The sequence below is a fragment of the Cottoperca gobio genome, chromosome 1 (assembly GCF_900634415.1).
Source record: "Cottoperca gobio chromosome 1, fCotGob3.1, whole genome shotgun sequence".
NCBI classification, from domain to species: Eukaryota; Metazoa; Chordata; class Actinopteri; order Perciformes; family Bovichtidae; genus Cottoperca; species Cottoperca gobio.
Genome location: NC_041355.1, coordinates 2,145,531 through 2,163,460, shown reverse-complemented (window position 1 = coordinate 2,163,460; position 17,930 = coordinate 2,145,531). Strand labels below are relative to the sequence as shown.

At 40.5% G+C, this 17,930-nt stretch overlaps 1 protein-coding gene across 1 annotated transcript; it reads left to right on the top strand.

The window, feature by feature from the left end:
- The first annotated feature begins 278 nt into the window (after positions 1-278).
- thumpd1 (THUMP domain containing 1) lies at positions 279-5,129 on the top strand. The gene is made up of 5 exons (XM_029428643.1): positions 279-745; positions 3,205-3,382; positions 3,476-3,561; positions 4,025-4,187; positions 4,280-5,129. The coding sequence occupies exons 1-5, from the start codon at positions 539-541 to the stop codon at positions 4,612-4,614; spliced, it is 969 nt and encodes a 322-aa protein (XP_029284503.1). The 5' UTR covers positions 279-538; the 3' UTR covers positions 4,615-5,129.
- Positions 5,130-17,930: the final 12,801 nt, after the last annotated feature.

The window sequence follows — 17,930 nt, the reverse complement described above, 5'->3', positions numbered from 1 at the left end:
TAATTGATTTGTATTATGTATAAATAACGTTAATCTGCAAAGTAACTAAACCTTTAAAATAAATGTAGTGGAGTCAAAAGTACAATGTTGACTTAAAAAATGTGGAGTAAAAGTATAAAATGTAAATAGACAAATATAAAGTACAACTAATTCTAAATAGTATATTTAAGTCCAGTACTTATATACACTAACAGTTTTTAGGAGTTAACAGTATGTATTGCTAATAATCCAAAAGCGAACAGTTTTTTTCGCGAAACGTCCAAGACGTTTGTCCCTCCTCCCACGCCGTACGGGCAACCAAAAAACGTGCTATGTTGTGACTGAATGAAACGTCGGTCCTCTGAAACAGCTTCAGCTCATTTGAACATACATTTAGGCTTTCACATTGTAGTCACTGCAGCTTTAAAATCCCTGAAGCCTCAACTGCTAAGCTAACGGCTAATAAAGCCGAGGGGGAGTCACCAAAACAACAAGGTAGCGCGCTGCTGTTGAGCTGAAACGCAAAGGTTTTGAGTCGTACGAAAGCGTATCTGCTAACATGTCGGCCGTGTCCAACGATTTGAGGAAACGGGGCAAGAAGCGATATGCGTCCGGCCACCACAACAAGCGGTGGAAGGGCTCCCGGGAGCTGGAGGTGGGCATGCAGGGGATCCTCATCACATGCAACATGAACGAGAGGAAGTGCACCGCGGAGGCCTTCAATCTGCTCAATGAGTACGCCGACCTGCTCTATGGGCCCGAGAAGGTGAGTCCAGAAGCACTTTTAATATCATGGTATGACGTTACTTATCCAAGACCTGTTTTACTTTAGCCCTGCTCTTAAGTTACTGTGCAAACTGAAGCAAGTGAACTTCCCCTTGCAGTAGTGGGAAAGTGAAAACTAAACTGCATATTTTATTATTTTTAGTTGCACGTTGCAACTCAACTTTATTTATATAGCACCTTTCGTGCAAACATGCAACCCAAAATGCTTTAAAAAAATAAAAAATCTGAAATGCATACAACAATAAATACAATTTTGCAATACTAAAAAGTTACAACAATATAAACATTGCAATGTTAAAAATAAAAGTCGAATAGAATAAAACAAACACCCAGGATAAAACATAATGTTAAAAACAATGATTAATGCTTTAAAAACTGAGACTATAATATTACTCTAAATTAAAATCAGATTAAAATAAGGTCCAAAGCTTTGTAAACAAGCTTGTTTACTGGCGGACAGTGCAAAATAAAAAAAGTCTTGAGTTAAACTGGTAATGGCCCCTTTATCTGTTAACACCCACTACTTCTCTCAAAGTGTTTAGCCAGGAACTTCCTGACTTCTGACAAACTGGTACAACAAGTAATGAACAGTTTGGATGAATTGATTTGATTCAATCTTTCAACCAAAAATGGTCAACATTTAGCTAGTTTCACCTTGTCAAATTTGAAGAATTGGTTGTTTTATATAATTGCAAATTTCATATTTTTGACTTTTGACACAATGTTCCAGTGTCTGTAGTAGAATGTCCTGATCAACAGTGTCGAAAGCAGCACTGAGGTCTAACAAGACAAGAACAGAGTCCTTTGTCTGATGCCAATAGAAGGTCATTGGTAACTTTCACCAGTGCCATCTCTGTGCTATGATGAACTCTAAATCCAGATTGAAAAACCTCAAATAAACTATTATTATGTAAAAAGTCACACAACTGTTTTGCAACTGCTTTCTCAAGGATCTTAGCGAGAAAGGGAAGGTTAGATATCGGCCTATAGTTGGCTAAAACCTCTGGATCAAGACCAGGCTTTTTAAGAAGTGGTTTTATTACAGCTACTTTAAAGGATTTTGGTACGTAGCCAGATAATAGAGACAGGTTGATCATATTTAATAACGAAGTGTTAATTAAGGGTAAAACTTCTTTAAACAGTTTAGAATCGGGTCTAAAAGACAGGTTGATGGCTTAGACGATGAGATTGTTGAAGTTAGTTGGTTAAGGGTGATTGGAGTAAAACAGTCTAGATATATTTCAGGAGTTACAGATGTTTTTAAAATTCCAACAGTTGAAGTCATTACCAATTGAGGTCAGGAGGAGATTAATTTTGTCTCTAATAATTATAATTTTATGGTTAAAGAAGCTCATGAAGTCGTCACTACTGAGAGATATAGGAACAGAAGGCTCTGTAGAGCTGTGGCTCTCTGTCAGCCTGGCTACAGTGCTGAAAAGAAACCTGGGGTTGTTCTTATTTTCTTCTATTAAGGAAGAGTAATAAGCTGCTCTGGCATTACGGAGAGCCTTCTTATACGTTTTAAGATGATCTAACCAGACTAAACGAGATTCTTCCAATTTAGTGGAACGCCATTTACTTTCAAGTCCTCGACTTTTTTGTTTTGTTTTAGTTTGTGGATTTGTAAATTAAGCCATGGAGCTTTCTTTTTCTGTTTTATGATCTTCTTCATTAGAGGAGCGACAGAGTCGAGTGTTATTCGCAGTGAGGCTGCAGCGCTATCAACGAGATGATTAATTTGGGAGGGACTAAAGTTAGCATTGGAGTCCTCCATTATATTGATATTGAGTCCTGGTATTGAATTAAGTGCTGATGGAATCACTTCCTTAAATTTATTCACAGCACTTTCAGATAAACATCGAGCGTAGGATGTTCTGCCTACTGGCTTGTAGTCCAGTAACAGGACTTCAAAAGTTATTAAAAAATGGTCTGATAAAAGAGGATTATGTGGACACACTGATGAACTTTAAATTTCAACACCAAACAATACCACGTGTTCCTCTAGAGGTGATAGTGAGTCAGTGTAGCTCCAGTCTGCCCTCAGTACAGAGAGAAGAAGTACATTACAGCCATGTTCTGTGTCTATTTTATAGTTTGTTTATTGGATTCAAAGTGGTAGAAACTAGAAAATCGCCTCGTCCTCACAGCTGCCAGGAGGATGTTTCTCCGAGTCAGCAGTCGTGGGGAAAACGGCTTAGCTTCAGTTAACAGTTAGCTCGAGTTCAGCCACAGCACCGGGGGAACTGCAGACTCCCTGTTGCTGCAGTTACACAGGAGCAAATGCAATACACAATATAAAGAATACAATAAATATAACTAAAATATGAACATTAAAGATCGTATGGACCCAGTTTAGAGGTGAAATACTTCCCCCTATTTGTTTGGAGCAGGTAGCTCGGGATACACATTGAACCTTGAACATGCCTCTCATTATCACAGTTGCAAGATGATAACGGGAGCAGCAGTGAAGGGGAGGAAGCGGATGAAGAAGATGTGGATGTAGCGCTGAAGAAGGAAGTGGCACAGCTGAAAGCATCTGGAGCTAAACAGGAGAGGCGCTTCCAGGCTTTGGACAGCGGAGCAAACAATGTCATCTTCATCAAAACTCAAAATCTGGGTACGCCCTGTTGTCAATGAACAAATCATTGATGTGATTTTAAACTTTCAGTATTATTGTGGCCACAATTTTGTTTTTTTGTTTTTGTCGTAGAGTCTGACAAGTTGGTTCATCACATCCTGTCTGATCTCCACACAACCAAGAAGAAAAAGTCTCGCGTGATCCTTCGGATGCTACCAGTGAGAAGCTCAAATTTACTATCTGTGTTTAATATAATACATGTGATTTAACAGTATAGAAAGAAGTTCTGAATTTTGTTTGCTTATTGCAAACATTACAAACATTTCAGACGAGAAATAGGCGATACAGGAACAGAATGTCGATCCATATTTAATCGGCGCTGCCTAGTTTGACGGTTTGATCGGAGAACGTCAAAAGAGCGGTGAGTGCGTTAGAGGCTCCTCTGCTCTGATTGGTTGTTTTGCTTTGGGCGCCATGCAATCTTGCGAATGTCATTAACAGCACTAGGTGGAGGCAGAGGAACATGATTTGTTTTCACAGATTATCTATTTAATGCACTACGGTCAGGATATAGTGACAACTATAGCTCCAACTGCAACTATAAAATAAATAAAACGGTAAAGTAATTTAGTCTTCAAACTGTTGTCCGCAGTGTTTTTTATCCTTTTTGGTCTCATCCAGGTATCTGGAACATGCAAGGCCTTCCAGGATGACATGGTGAAGTACCTGACTACTTTCCTGGAGCCTTGGTTCAAAACCCCAAACTGTGGTACCTACCAGATCGCCTTCAAGGCCCGCAACAGCAGCCACAACAAGAGAGACGAAATCATCAAATCAATTGCAGGTAGTGTTAGACTCTTTTATCTGCTGGTCTGATCGTAATGTCTGATGAAATTAATAAATAAAAAGGATGATTTCACCTTTTGACCATTGCAGGTCTCGTGGGGAAGCTCAACCCTAAGAACAAGGTTGATTTGACCAACCCAGAACTGACAATCATTGTGGAGGTCATCAAGGCTGTGTGTTGCATCAGTGTGGTAAAAGACTATACACTGTATAGAAAGTACAATGTCCAGGAAGTAGTCAAAGAGGACACACCAAAGCCTGATGTGAATTCAGCACAAACGGATACAAATAAAGACGAGGAGAAGGAGGAAAACGATGCAGAGGAGACAAACAAACAAGAGAAGAAGAAAGGCGAAGATGACAATGACAACAATGTTCCACAGGACAAAAAGGAGGCTGATGAGGATGAAGGTAACGGGGAGTAAGAGCTCACATTTACAGAAGCTGATTGTCAGTTTGTCAGTCAGATTTTGAATTTCTAAAAAAAAAAACAAAAAAAAACGTCATGTTAAGTTGCATTATATTGTAGTACTTTGGTTTTTTTAAATGAAAGGTTCAAAGCAAAGATAGTCTTTTTTTTTTTTTTTGCACGACTCAACAAATGTTTGTAAGAGGTCGTAAAAAATCCTAATATTATTTAATGTCTTTTTTTATATTCCTAAAAATATATCTGCTACATTGGTACCAACTTCATAGCGGTCCATTTTTAAATAAAAGTAATTTTGAATTAACTGTACATGTCACAATTCTGCAGCACAGCTGCCATCAACTCAGTTTTTTTTAATGATTAATTTGATTTTTAATTTAAATATTTTATTTTTTTTGTGATATTTTTACTCAAAGAAAAAAGGGTTTTGTTCAGGTTAAATGTTTCATTTAGTAACGATGTAGCTGTTCTTTCCTAAAGCAGTCCCTGAATTAAAGTTACCTGTGTGTTTGACTGTTTTTGTCACATCTCTTCATTTTATGGTACTTTATGCTTCAGGGGGTAAAGTAGATGAAAGAAAGAAAGAAGCGTCAAAACAACATGAACATAAAACCTTTTTATGTTGCAGGGCTTCTGTGTTCTTGCATTTCGCATCATGTAGTCAAATGTCCTGTTTGACATTGTGTTATTCACCACCATCATTGAACTGGCACTTCTTCTCTGCACCACAAGATGGAGTTATTCCCTCATTTTGAGGAGACTTGTTCGTCTGTGTGACAGGTGGTTATTCTCAAGGATAAATAATTTATCAAAATCTTTGAAGCAATTTATTAATTCTGTTTACTACATTACCCTCTTGTATAAATGGCTGCTTTAAATTGCATTTTCTAAGTGGCTTGAAGCTGTTTATAATTATCAACAATATATACTATACTATTTACTGAGGATGGGTGATGGGAATGTCTTAAGTTTTATAAATCATTCTAAAGATGGCATGCATGTCGGTACAAATTTTAATGGCCATCCAGTACATGAGAAATTTCCCTCAAAGTGACAAATGTTAACCTCATGTGGCGCTAAACGAAAGTCAGTAGACTTTATCCTCTGGGGATCACACATGTCTTTGTTGAGATGTTTCGGTCTGGATTAAACTGGTCAACGTTTAGCTAAAAATAATAGATTCTTTATTATGCTTTCTGTCTTTATTATCTTGCATCCATGACTTTCGCATGAGTTTTACAGGTTCAAGCCAGAATGTGTGCTCATTGTTCTCTAGAATTATCCCGGGTCTCTCCTCTGCGTCCACCGAGCCTTTCTGCAAAGGTCATGAACAGTTTTACGGTTTATCTTTTGAAGATATTACCAGGAGAACTTGGCTTTGGTTATTAGAACGCATAAAAACTGAATATCTATATTTAAGAGAAACTTAATGTTCTCTAAAGCAAGAATGGTGCAGTATGACCAGCGAAGGCATTAATCATAGTAAGGACTTGCACAGTTCTCTGTCTCTGTCTCTGTCACGTACACAAAAGACACATGCATTAACATAATTGTGAATTCCTCTCTGCTCATTACACTTGTGCTGAACTGTTGCTGTGACCCGTCAGTCCTTATCTCCACAACATTCAGCTAAAACTCACAAATTGCATTCTCACCGGCTCTCAGGGACCCCAATCAGTGTGACCTGCCGACGAGCTTAACGCTCCAACACAAGGGGAAAGGATTGGATGTTTTCAGCCTGCCAGTGTGTTATTAGTACAGTACCAATTAGAGTGTGTGACTAGCCTACATAATGGCTGACGTACAGTGGTGCCTCATAATGATATCTGCTTTAAGGTGAAATCTTAGTAGAGAACATAATACTAAAAACATTATTTTATATAAGAAATACTATATTATAACAAATGCAGGTTTTTAAAGTGTTTTATTTAATTCATAGAAAGCATTCTGCAGTATCTAAAAGTATGTTAAACAGCATAATCAAAATTGTTACAGTATTAACTGCTTGGAGTTGTCAACATGAGACAATAGCCTCTGATGTTTTAATTGCCCCCAAGGCCATTTATAATTAAACCTCTGTTGGCACCAAAGCCCACTGCTTTCCAGCCAAATTGTCATACAAACACGTACACTCAGGATTGTATGCTCATTCAGGTTTAAATGTCACAGGGCTGTGAAACAAATGCATCCACAGACGCGTGTGCACACAGTCCCCGGGGTCAGGATTAGCATCCATTGGTGTGGCTCCATATCTGACCTTTATGAGTGGCTAAGTAGTACTCTCCAGGGTCTCATTTGTCTCACTTTACCCGAACAATGGTCTCAACCCCCTCACAACTGTAGCCTTCTCTCTCTCTCACTGTGCAGAATGAACAAGCCGAGGCTCAAATTGTTGAGCTTCAGGGATTTTCAAGGACTCCAGGTCTAGTCTCACATACTTACATGTGGTTAAAATAACCAATAAAGCCCCTGAAAATGTGGTTTAAGCATTGCATTATCACCTTCCATATGTATTACTAAATAAGACAATAGGAATAAATAATACAGTTTGAAAAAAACCTCCATAGTTATTACTTACTAAGAGTTTATACGAAAGATATATACGCTAGAAACCCCAACCCTCACATTTTATTTCAAATGTTGCTAAATTGTGCAAGCATGTGACATCACCTTTTCTGACAGAGCCTACCCACTGCAGAACAGTGATCAAACAAAAACACAAATACTGAAACCTAACATGGAAAAACTAAAACTAGGGATGCATGATATAGATTATTTTCTTCCTATAACCGATTATTACCTGCTTCTCATGGCCGATACCGATAAGAGAGCTGATAATTTCACATTTTTGTGTTTTAAAAAGAAATAGCTCTGACCTAACCAATTCTAACTGACGTCACGCAAAATCAAAGAAGAGCTCTGACTCTTCAAATGTTAATTTCTTTTTTTAAGTACATCAAAAAACGAATGTAATCAGAAAGTAATTGTATCATATCTTCTCAGCTATGATACAATAAATAATTGATCTTATTATTTCATATTACAAAAGACAAATGAAAAAATTACACAAATTATAGCATTACTAATAATTTGTACATTTTTTAATGATCTTTTCATTGTTAACAATAAAATACATTTAATTAAGTACCAATGTATGTTTATCATTATTGTAATTATAAAATGTTACCAAATGAATCAAATCACCAGTCGCCTTTTTCAAGGAAGAAATGTTGACATGTCACAGTTGGAAAAGCACAGGTGTAAAAAGGAAATGAATGATGGCTGAATTCCATGTTGCTGCTTCAGTTTCGGGGTTCTGGTGTTGTGCATGTTGGCTCACAGTCACACTCTCATGGCATACTGAGACACTTGAATAGATCGGTTCATCGTTAATGTTATTAGTAACGTGTGTTTTTTTCTACAATGACGAAACACTATCAGATAGAATTGGCATTTTGTTTCTCGCTATCTGTTTCATAAGGACCACTGAACAAATCAGATGTGAGCTGTGATTTAGAGGTCTCTGGGACCAGACGAGATCCTCATAGAGATGAATGCAATCTTTGAATTCTTAATTAGTAAAAGAAAAGGTAGAATGGTATCACACCCTGTATCAGTACTGAGACAAAAACTTGCCAATACCATGTTTTTACAATCTGTTACGGAAGAGGGAAAAGTGATACTGGAGCTTCCTTAGTATATATAGTATATCCCAGTAACATTTGCAATATGCCATATAAAGGCTGACATACTTGTGTATCTACATTTGTCATTGTGATTCACATCATTCATCATTGCCACTCAGATTCAGGACCATCTCAACTTCAATAACCTCTTTGAAAAATTCCAGTCTGGTTTTCGCCCAGGCCACAGTACAGAAACTGCCCTGGTTAGGGTCACCAACGATCTTCTGATGACAGCTGACGCCGGATCTCCATCTCTCCTCATCCTCCTTGATCTAACTGCAGCATTTGATACCGTTGATCATGGCATCCTCCTCAACCGTCTTCACTCCACAATTGGACTCACTCGGCCCTAAACTGGTTCACCTCATATCTCACTGGGAAGACTGAGCACGTCACCTTGGGAGTGTCAAAATCACAAACACACTGTGTCACCTGTGGTGTCCCTCAAGGATCTGTCCTGGGCCCCACTCTTTTCAACATCTACATGTCACCCCTTGGTCGTGTCATCAATCGGCATGGAATATCGTTCCATTGCTATGCTGATGACACACAACTCTAAATCAGAACTAACCCAACCCCCTCTGCACCTCTGCCATCATCCACATTAACCACCTGCCTGGAGGAGATAGAGGCATGGATGAAGCACAACTTCCTCCAATTAAACAGCTCAAAAACCAAAGCCCTTCTAGTTGGCACCCCACATCAGGTCCAGTCCTCCTCCATAACCTGCATCACCTTCTCCGGTCAGAACATTCCACTCTCATCAACAGTCACCAATCTGGGTGTTAAAATGGATCCTCACCTGACCTTTGAGGCCCACATCAGACAAACATGCAAGAACTCCTTCTACCACCTCAAAAATATTGCCAAACTCCGCTCCACACTCTCTCTGTCAGATGCTGAAAAGCTTGTCCATGCATTTGTCTCCTCCAGACTTGACTACTGCAATGCACTTCTCATCGGGATTCCTAGCAAAAACATCCAGAAGCTACAATACATCCAAAACAGCGCTGCTAGGATCCTGATGAGAGTGCGAAAGTACGAACACATCACACCCATACTCAAAACACTGCACTGGCTCCCAGTCTCACTCAGGATTGATTATAAAATCTCCCTTTACACCCATCAGTGCATTCACGGAAATGCTCCATCCTACCTCAGAGAACTGCTCACCCCGCAAACCTCCACAAGAAACCTCCGTTCTGTAAAGGCTAACCTCCTCCTTCCCCCCAGAACCAAGCTCAAAACCATGGGAGATGTGCCTTCTGCTCTGCCGTTCCCAGACTGTGGAATGCTCTCCCTGAACATCTGAGGACGCCAAACGGAACCGCACCAAGTTACACTGTCAACTCTTTAATAAACTATGTGCCCCCAAGAACATTACGATCATCCACTACTGGTTTATTAAATGTTCCCAGAAACATCCAAAAGAAAATTGGGGATGCAGTCTTTAGCAATTATGCACCAAAGCTATGGAACACTTTACCTCCAGACATTAGGGAGGCAAACTCGCTCAATATCTTCAAAAGTAAGCTAAAAACATATCTCTTTACTTTAGTGTAAAATGGTGATATTTTATATATTTTTTATCTTAGCCACTTTAAACTAATTTAAATGATTTCATACATTTTTAAACTTGGTTTTCCTGAAGGAGGATCATTTAGTGTTGAGGAAGTAAGAAAGTTAAAAGTAAGGTTGAGAGAGCAAGAGGAAAAAGTAATCTCAGAGAGAAAGATTAAATCTGAAGCGTTGAAAACAATGGAAGAACATAAAAGACAGTTTATGTTATGGGAGAAGGTAGCAGATAACAGGGACAGGAAGAAAGTATGTGGATCATTTGCAAAGACAAATATAGATGAAAGTACAGACAAAGGGATTATGAAAATGTCAAAGAATGTGTAAAGGCTGCTATTTTATCTGCTATTTTAATTCTGCTATTTTTATACAATTTTAATTCTGCAATTTTATCTGCAATTTTATCTGCTATTTTATCTGCTATTTTAATTTGGTTATTTTTATAATGGTACTTCAGACTCATTTACATCTACACTGTGATTATTGTACTGTAAATGCTCTTATTCTGTCCTTGTACTAATTGTTATGTTTTTGCTATGAAGCACTTTGGGCTGCAATTCTTGTATGAAAAGTGCTATACAAATAATACCTATTATTATTATTATTATTATTATTATTATTATTATTATTATTATTAGGCTGCATGACTTTCTGTAGCATCAGGCGCAAGAACTGCATACATGCATTTGCTTGTGGCAACTCATAACATTGTCACAAACACGCCAACATTCCCTGATAGACACTGAATGTTTGTGTTTGTCTGATAACAAATATTGCCCTCAAAAATGACCACTGAGAACCCAAACGTCTATTGGCGACAACAGCAAGCAATTATGAGCTTTATCAAACTGGTATTTACTGCAGTATAAGCAGGCTTTCCTGTTATTGTGTCATTCCTAGGTGTCAGTTTGTTGCTTTCCAGATGCTTTCTGTTTTGTCACACACACATGCATAGTCAATAGATGCACACACCAATGATTTACTTATTTAAATCACCTGTAATGTAATTTATTTATATCTATTGTTGCAATGGGAATATGGTTTGGAGGACATCTATTACTCTGAGAGAGTGTGTGTGTGTGTGTGTGTGTGTGTGTGTGTGTGTGTGTGTGTGTGTGTGTGTGTGTGTGTGTTTGTGTGTGCGTGTGCACGCGTGCACATGTGCGTGTGTGGCTGCCAGATATGTGAATGGGGTTCAATAATGAGAAATGCTTATCAACCCTTTACAGCCTGTCGGCCCGCTGCTATTGGCTGTTACCCCAACAATCCTACAGGTAGGCCAAGAGTGCTCGTATTGATTCCAAACATTTGTATTTGTCCCCGCAGAAAGGGAGCAATCAGCAGACGGGTTTAGTTGATTAGGATTATGGGAAGTAATTTGTGGAGGAAATAAGTGGGCATTTTTAAGGGGTCTATTAATGTTGTGAAATCAGTTTTCTTAATACCTGGGATGTTTGAATGCAAATCACTGTTTATGTGATTGGAACGTGGACAAGAGAAAGAAGGCTCGATTTTTAGGAAAGCCGAGAAATTGTCGAGCTAAAGAGAAGGAGGTGGAGGGAGGAGAACGCATCAGTGAACAACAAATTCAGGAGCAGATTTCTCCTCAACACACACACACATCTACTCACTCATTCTCATCAGCGGTATAATCCTGACTGAGGGTGCTTTCCATATCACTGGGTGGCTTTTGCTGCAGAGAGACATATTTTAGCGTAAAGCTAACAAGAACTTTGACAATTAGTTAGACAGGAGAGGGGCAAGGGGGCAGAGAAGCGGCAGAGTAAAGATGTGAATAAAAGGCCGGGAAAATAGAAGAACAGGAGACTGTGGAGAGGAGGTGAAACTGGGACATCAGCTGTGTGACTCTTAAAAGCTGTAATTAATTTTCTTTCTTTTAAATTTCCAATGATCAGTGCTAAGAGGAACTGGATTAAAGCTCAATTTCACTATTTGGGCTTGAATTTGCCCTTAGATGTATAATTATATAAGAACACTGCATATGAATGGTACCAAGACTCTTAAGATGTAATTGAAGGCAATGTAGTTGTTTAAAAAGGTCTTCAGGCAAAATACACCCAGTGGCCATTTCACTGGACTGGTCTGCATTATATTGTACTGGTACGCCCAATACAAAAACCCTGCCATAATTTCTAGCTTCACGGAATTCATGATGCTCAATTTTTGGTGCCGTTGTCAGAAATCTGGAAATTCAATAACATGTGTATTATTGTGGTCATGGTTAAAAGGGTGGCGTTGCATTAGGCTGCTGTGGCAGTACGGTGTGGTTTGGGTGCCGGCTGCTGAGAGCTGGGAGGGTCCCAGCTGGAGGCCATACAGCTAAACGGAATCAGGTAATCAGTCACATAATAAAAGCATGGTGATGGCCTGGTTCTGTTCCTTTTTGCAGTAGGCTGTGTCCCAGACGAGGAAGCCAAGCAGCAGAGCAAGAGAAGCTCCTGTCTGTTGTGATCATTGTTGACATTAAAGCTTGCTTGTTGCCCCATCCCTCATCTCCTTCCGTAATTTACCTGACTGTAGACAGGAGTCCTCCACAACTGGTGCCTGAAAGGGGCATGACAGAGGAGGGAACTTCACAGAGGAGGGAACTTCGCAGAGCCCGCTGGGGCTGGTCCTCTAGCGTCTGGCTGCACTGCAGGAGGGCACCGCCGCCCTACATCAGCAGCAGAGCCATGCGCTGGTGGACATGGCGACGTGCCAGCGGGAGGATAGTGTCCTTCCGAGCCCAGCAGGCAGAGCGGAGGAGAGGACAGGAGTGAACTAAGCACTAAGCACCCATTTGCGGCATTATACACAAACAGCAGAAGCTTAAAAAGATTCTGAACCGCACTGGCAGCCAGTAGAGAGATGCCACAACGGGGGTATTATGGTCCCTCTTCCGGGTAACTGTCAGAAGCCTGGCTGCGGCGTTCTGGACCACTTGCATGTGGGACAGGGATGACTGACTGATCCCAGTATACAGGGAGTTGCATTAGTCTAGGTGTGGATGACTTTCTTAAGATCATTGAAACTATCTATTAAAATGTCATAATCCACAGTATCAAACTCCGTGCTCAGATCAAGTAGAATCAAGATGGCACAATCACCAGAGTTGATAGAGAAGAGCAGGTCATTGCACCATTTCACCAAGGCAGACTGTGCTATGGTATGCCCTAAAACCTGACAGAAATCTTTCCAAGATGTTATTTTGGTGTAGATAGGGCAAACAATGATTGAGAATAACCTATTTGAGAACCTTTGAAAGGAAGGGAAGTTTAGAAATAGGTCTGGAATTACTAAAATTGGGTCTAAATTGAGTTTTGAGTGGCTGGACCACTGAATGTTTCTAGCAAGTTGGAACAGTACCAGTGGCCAGAGAGCTGTTGATCGTGGAGAGTATGCTGGGGCCAGTAATGTCAAAGACATCCTTCAGAAGGGCAGTGGAGACACTGTCAAGGGGGCAGGTAGTAGGTTTCATGGAGGAAACATTCTCTGTAAGGGAGGGTGATGGGTCGGAAACAGTCCAATTTGGACGAACAGACCACCAAGACAGCTAGGTCACGTGTGGGGGGAGGTTGTTCATTGTAATGTCCTCAACCTTGAGTCAAAGAGTTAATGTAGTGAGGTGAGATGAAGCTTAGTTGGAGAAAAAGACAGAGAAAGTGTGCATCTGAATCTTGGAAGATCTTCTACTAAACTCTGAGAATATTGTTTACTAAGTTAAAGTGTATTTGCTTTTAATTGGTGTTCTAAAAGTGTTCTTTGTTTGTCCATTTGCTGGATTGATTACAGTGGGTGTGGCTAACACAGCTGTAGCCACCCAAGTAATCAAGTCTTAATTGAAGGAAACAGCATTTGTTTGGAGCAGCAGCTCCAGTTGCAGCCTCATCAGACGAAGACTATGGAAGACAAAGATAAAGGAGTAAAGTGGAAGTGCACAGACAACACTAATGGGCTAAGTATCTTGTTTTGCTTGCTGTGGTTTGTCCCCACAGCTCCTCCCATACCCAACACATCGTCACAGGAGGCCTGTGTAACTGCCGGTCAGCTACTCGCAAGTTCATCTCTGGCTGCGCCTCTCAGCAATCCCTCAACTTCCTTGCTATCACTGAGACTTGGATCACACCTGATAACATATCCACCCCTGCTGCTCTCTCAATAGCCTACTCCTTCACCCACTCACCCAGACCCACTGGCAGAGGAGGCGGCACTGGTCTGCTGATCTCCCCCAAATGGAGTTTTTCTCTTTATCCATTACCACACTTGACCCACTTGTCTTTCGAATTTCATGCTGTCACTGTAACTAAGCCGGTTACATTAAACAGTGTTGTTCTCTACCGTCCTCCAGGTCCTTAAGGGGAGTTCTTTCGAAGAAATTGGTCGTTCTCCAATCTAACATCCCTGAAAATTGCCCTCTCCTCGTACTTCTCGGTGACTTCAACATCCAGTCACTGAAGTCAACAGAGCTATTATCTCTCCTATATTCTTGTGCTCTCTCCCTGTCCCCACCTACTCACAAAGCTGGCAATAACCTTGACTTCATACTCACTAGAAACTGTTCTACCTCAAACCTCTCCATAACCCTGTTTCACATCTCTGATAGTTTTTCATATCCTCCTCTCTCCCGATCTAACAAACCTATCTCCCCAAATACTGTACCTGTCCGCCATAACCTTCGCTCTTTCTCTTGCTTCAGCTGTCCTCTCGGCCCTTCCTTCACCTGACTCCTTCTCACTCATGCTTGACAACTCTGCCACAGACACTCTCCTCTCTACTCTGTCCTCCTCTCTGGACTCCCTCTGTCCTCTCTCCTTGCAGCAGGTTTGCCAGTCCCCTCTTGCTCCGTTTGGATGACTCAGTATGTGGTGACAGAACCATCCTACGGGCAGCTGAAAGAAAATGGTTGAAATCAAAACACCCTGACAACCTCCTGACCTTTCAAACTCTTCTCTCTTCATTCTCTTCCTCTATTTCTGAAGCAAAAAGTGCTTTCTTCCAACAACATTTGTAATTCTCTTTCTCCAACCTCAAGAAACTCTATTTTAGCTTCTCCACCCTCCTTGCCCACCACTTTCCTTCTTCCCTCCTACATCTCACTTTGTCAACCACTTTGTAAAAAAAATAGATGACATCCGCTTTCATTTCCCAACTTATCAACTGACATCAGCTGCTCACCATCCTCATCACTTTCCCCCACTCTACCTTTTATCTCCCCCTCTCTCCTAATGAAATTCTAACCCTTGTTACCTCTGCCTGTCCAACCACCTGCCCTCTGGACCCTATCCCCTTTCACCTTCTGTGGTCTATGGGTCCTGACTTTCTTTCTTTTCTCACCCATCTCATCAACACTTCCTTAATAACTAGTTGCTTTCCAAAGAATCTTAAAGAGGCAAGAGTGAACCCTCTCTTAAAGAAACTCACACTCGACCCTTTTGAAGTGAACAACTACAGACCTGTCTCTCTTCTCCCATTTCTTTCCAAAACACTTGAACGAGCAGTCTTTTATCAACTCTTGTATTACCTTTACCAGGACAACCTTCTTGATGGCACCAATCTGGTTTCAAAGCAGCCACTCAACTGAGACTGCCTTCCTCTGGTGTCATCCTTCTGGACCTTTCTGCTGCGTTCAAAACACTGAACCACCAGATTCTCCTCTATACCCTCCAAGAAATGGGAGTCTCAGGCTATGCTCTCTCCCTGTTCAAATCCTACCTACAGGACTGCACATACAAGGTAACTTGGAGACGGTCTCTGTCGGACCCTCGTCAACTCACCACTGGGGTTCCTCAGGGCTCCGTCCTGGGTCCCCTCCTCTTTTCTCTGTACACTAACTAACTCAGCTTTGTCATTCACTCTCATGGCTTCTCCTACCACAGCTACGCAGATGACACTCAACTGATTCTGTCTTTTCCCAGATCTGAAACCCAGATGGAGTCACAGATCTCGACTTGTTTGGCAGACATCTCTCAGTGGATGGCCGCACACCACTTGAAACTCAACCTTGACAACCTTCCTTCTGGGGAACGGCTCTCCCATCCAAGACCTTACCATCAACATCGGCTCCTGGGTTGTTTCCCCGACTCGGACTGCAAGGAATCTGGGTGTGACACTGGACGACCAACTGTCCTTCAGAGCCAACATCGCTGCAACAACCCGCTCCTGCAGACACACTTTGTACAACATCAGGAGGATACGTCCCCGACTGACTCAGAATGCGACGCAGGTTCTTGTCCAGGCTCTTGTCATCTCATTTGGCTTTTTTTTAAGCTATTGTATTGCACTTAAAGAATTAAACTAATTTGAAGCCAATGCACTTACAAGATTCTTGTTGTTCGGAGTTGTATCCTCATGATTGTTTGCACTTATTGTAAGTCGATTTGGACAAAAGCGTCAGCTAAATTAACTGTAATGTAATGTATCAAATATAACAGCACAATGATCTGAAAGATAAGCATCAATTATTTCCATATTGCAGATCAGAAAACCAGACACTAACACTACTGTCAGCTGAGGGCCTAGGTTGTGAGTAGATCCGGTGGAAAGCAGAGCAAGATTTAAAGACTCAACCAGATAAATAAATACACTTACAAGAGGCTTAGCAGGACAGCAGACATGAATATTAAAATTTCCAAGAATCAGAAGTTGATGGGAAATGTGTTTAAGAGGAAGTCAAAGTCATATTTTTTGGAGACGATACACAAGAGAAATTAAGAGGGGATTGACCCAACCTCCTTTAATTAATTGCACCTCGAAGCTTGGGAAATGTTCAGCGTTCAGTATATGGCAGTTTAAGTGTTAAACACAGCGGCTAGGCCCCCCGCCGCGGCTGGAGGGTCTAGGAGTTCTGAAAAAAGTTACAATAGTTGGAACAGAGTTCAGCAAGTGGAGCGAGATCACCTGTGTTAAACTAGATTTCTGTCACCAGTAAGAAATAAGCAAGAGGATAAAAGTCTTATTGGATATGGATTTTGCATTGATGAGAGCCACTTTGACTGGGATATCAGTATAATCCGACAACAGCTTGCACCACAGAGGGTGGAGATTCCAGAGACTACACCGCCAGACTTCAGAGAGCTTTGCGGGGAGCCCGCATCGCTGAGGTCTGGTGTCTATGTCTGGGATAATCAGCCGGAGAAAGGCATACCTGGTCTCAAAGGAGTGGCATAAAATTGAATGTGATTTTTACATTGATGGTTTGAATTCTCATTCTTCCACTTTTTCTACTGCAGATATAATTTTGGATGTCTTATTTTTTATTGTTTTTTTCAAAGGCAGTTTAGATCCAAATAAAAAAAATAATGTAAAAGTTCATCCCCACCCCTCGTTCCATTCTCTAATAAAAAGTATTAAATCAATGTACGCTCTGAGAGGGCTAGAAAGCCTCTCAACCAGCAGTTCTGGCCAACCAGCTAGATCCCATTAATGATGCTGGGCCATTAGCATGCTGTTGCTGGTGAAGCTGAATTACCATTTTATCTAATTTCTCTGTACATAAATATGCAGCCAGTACTTACATGGCCCGTGTAGTTGTAACTTCTTTGATTGTGTATTTCTATGTATAAAATAACTGAAATACAAGAGAACTGAAATAGAAATTAGGCGAGAGATATAAAGGAGATCTTTAAGAGAAGTAAATACATTTATTGTAATTACTTGGCATGAGATACAACACATACCATTATCTCCATGTTCATACAAATGCATTTACAAAAAAAATGTTTGGTATACATTTTTTTTTCAATCACAATGTTTGCGGAATTTAGAAAGAAATTACTTGACAGCATCTCTTCAAGACAATGTATACACACATTCATTATTTACAAACAATAAAATGTGATGCACCATTCTACCTAGGTAACAAACATGTGTGATATGAATACGTTCTCCTTAAGCTTCTATATCTTCTGGCCTTTCAAGCAATATGTTCTGTCACAGTCAGTCTTCAAACAATGTGCAGCAGTATAACACATTATATTAACAGTGTTGCTACAATCATCCATGCTCAGTGTCATAGTTGTTAAATTAAAACGTTGCATACAATGCAGTAACATTC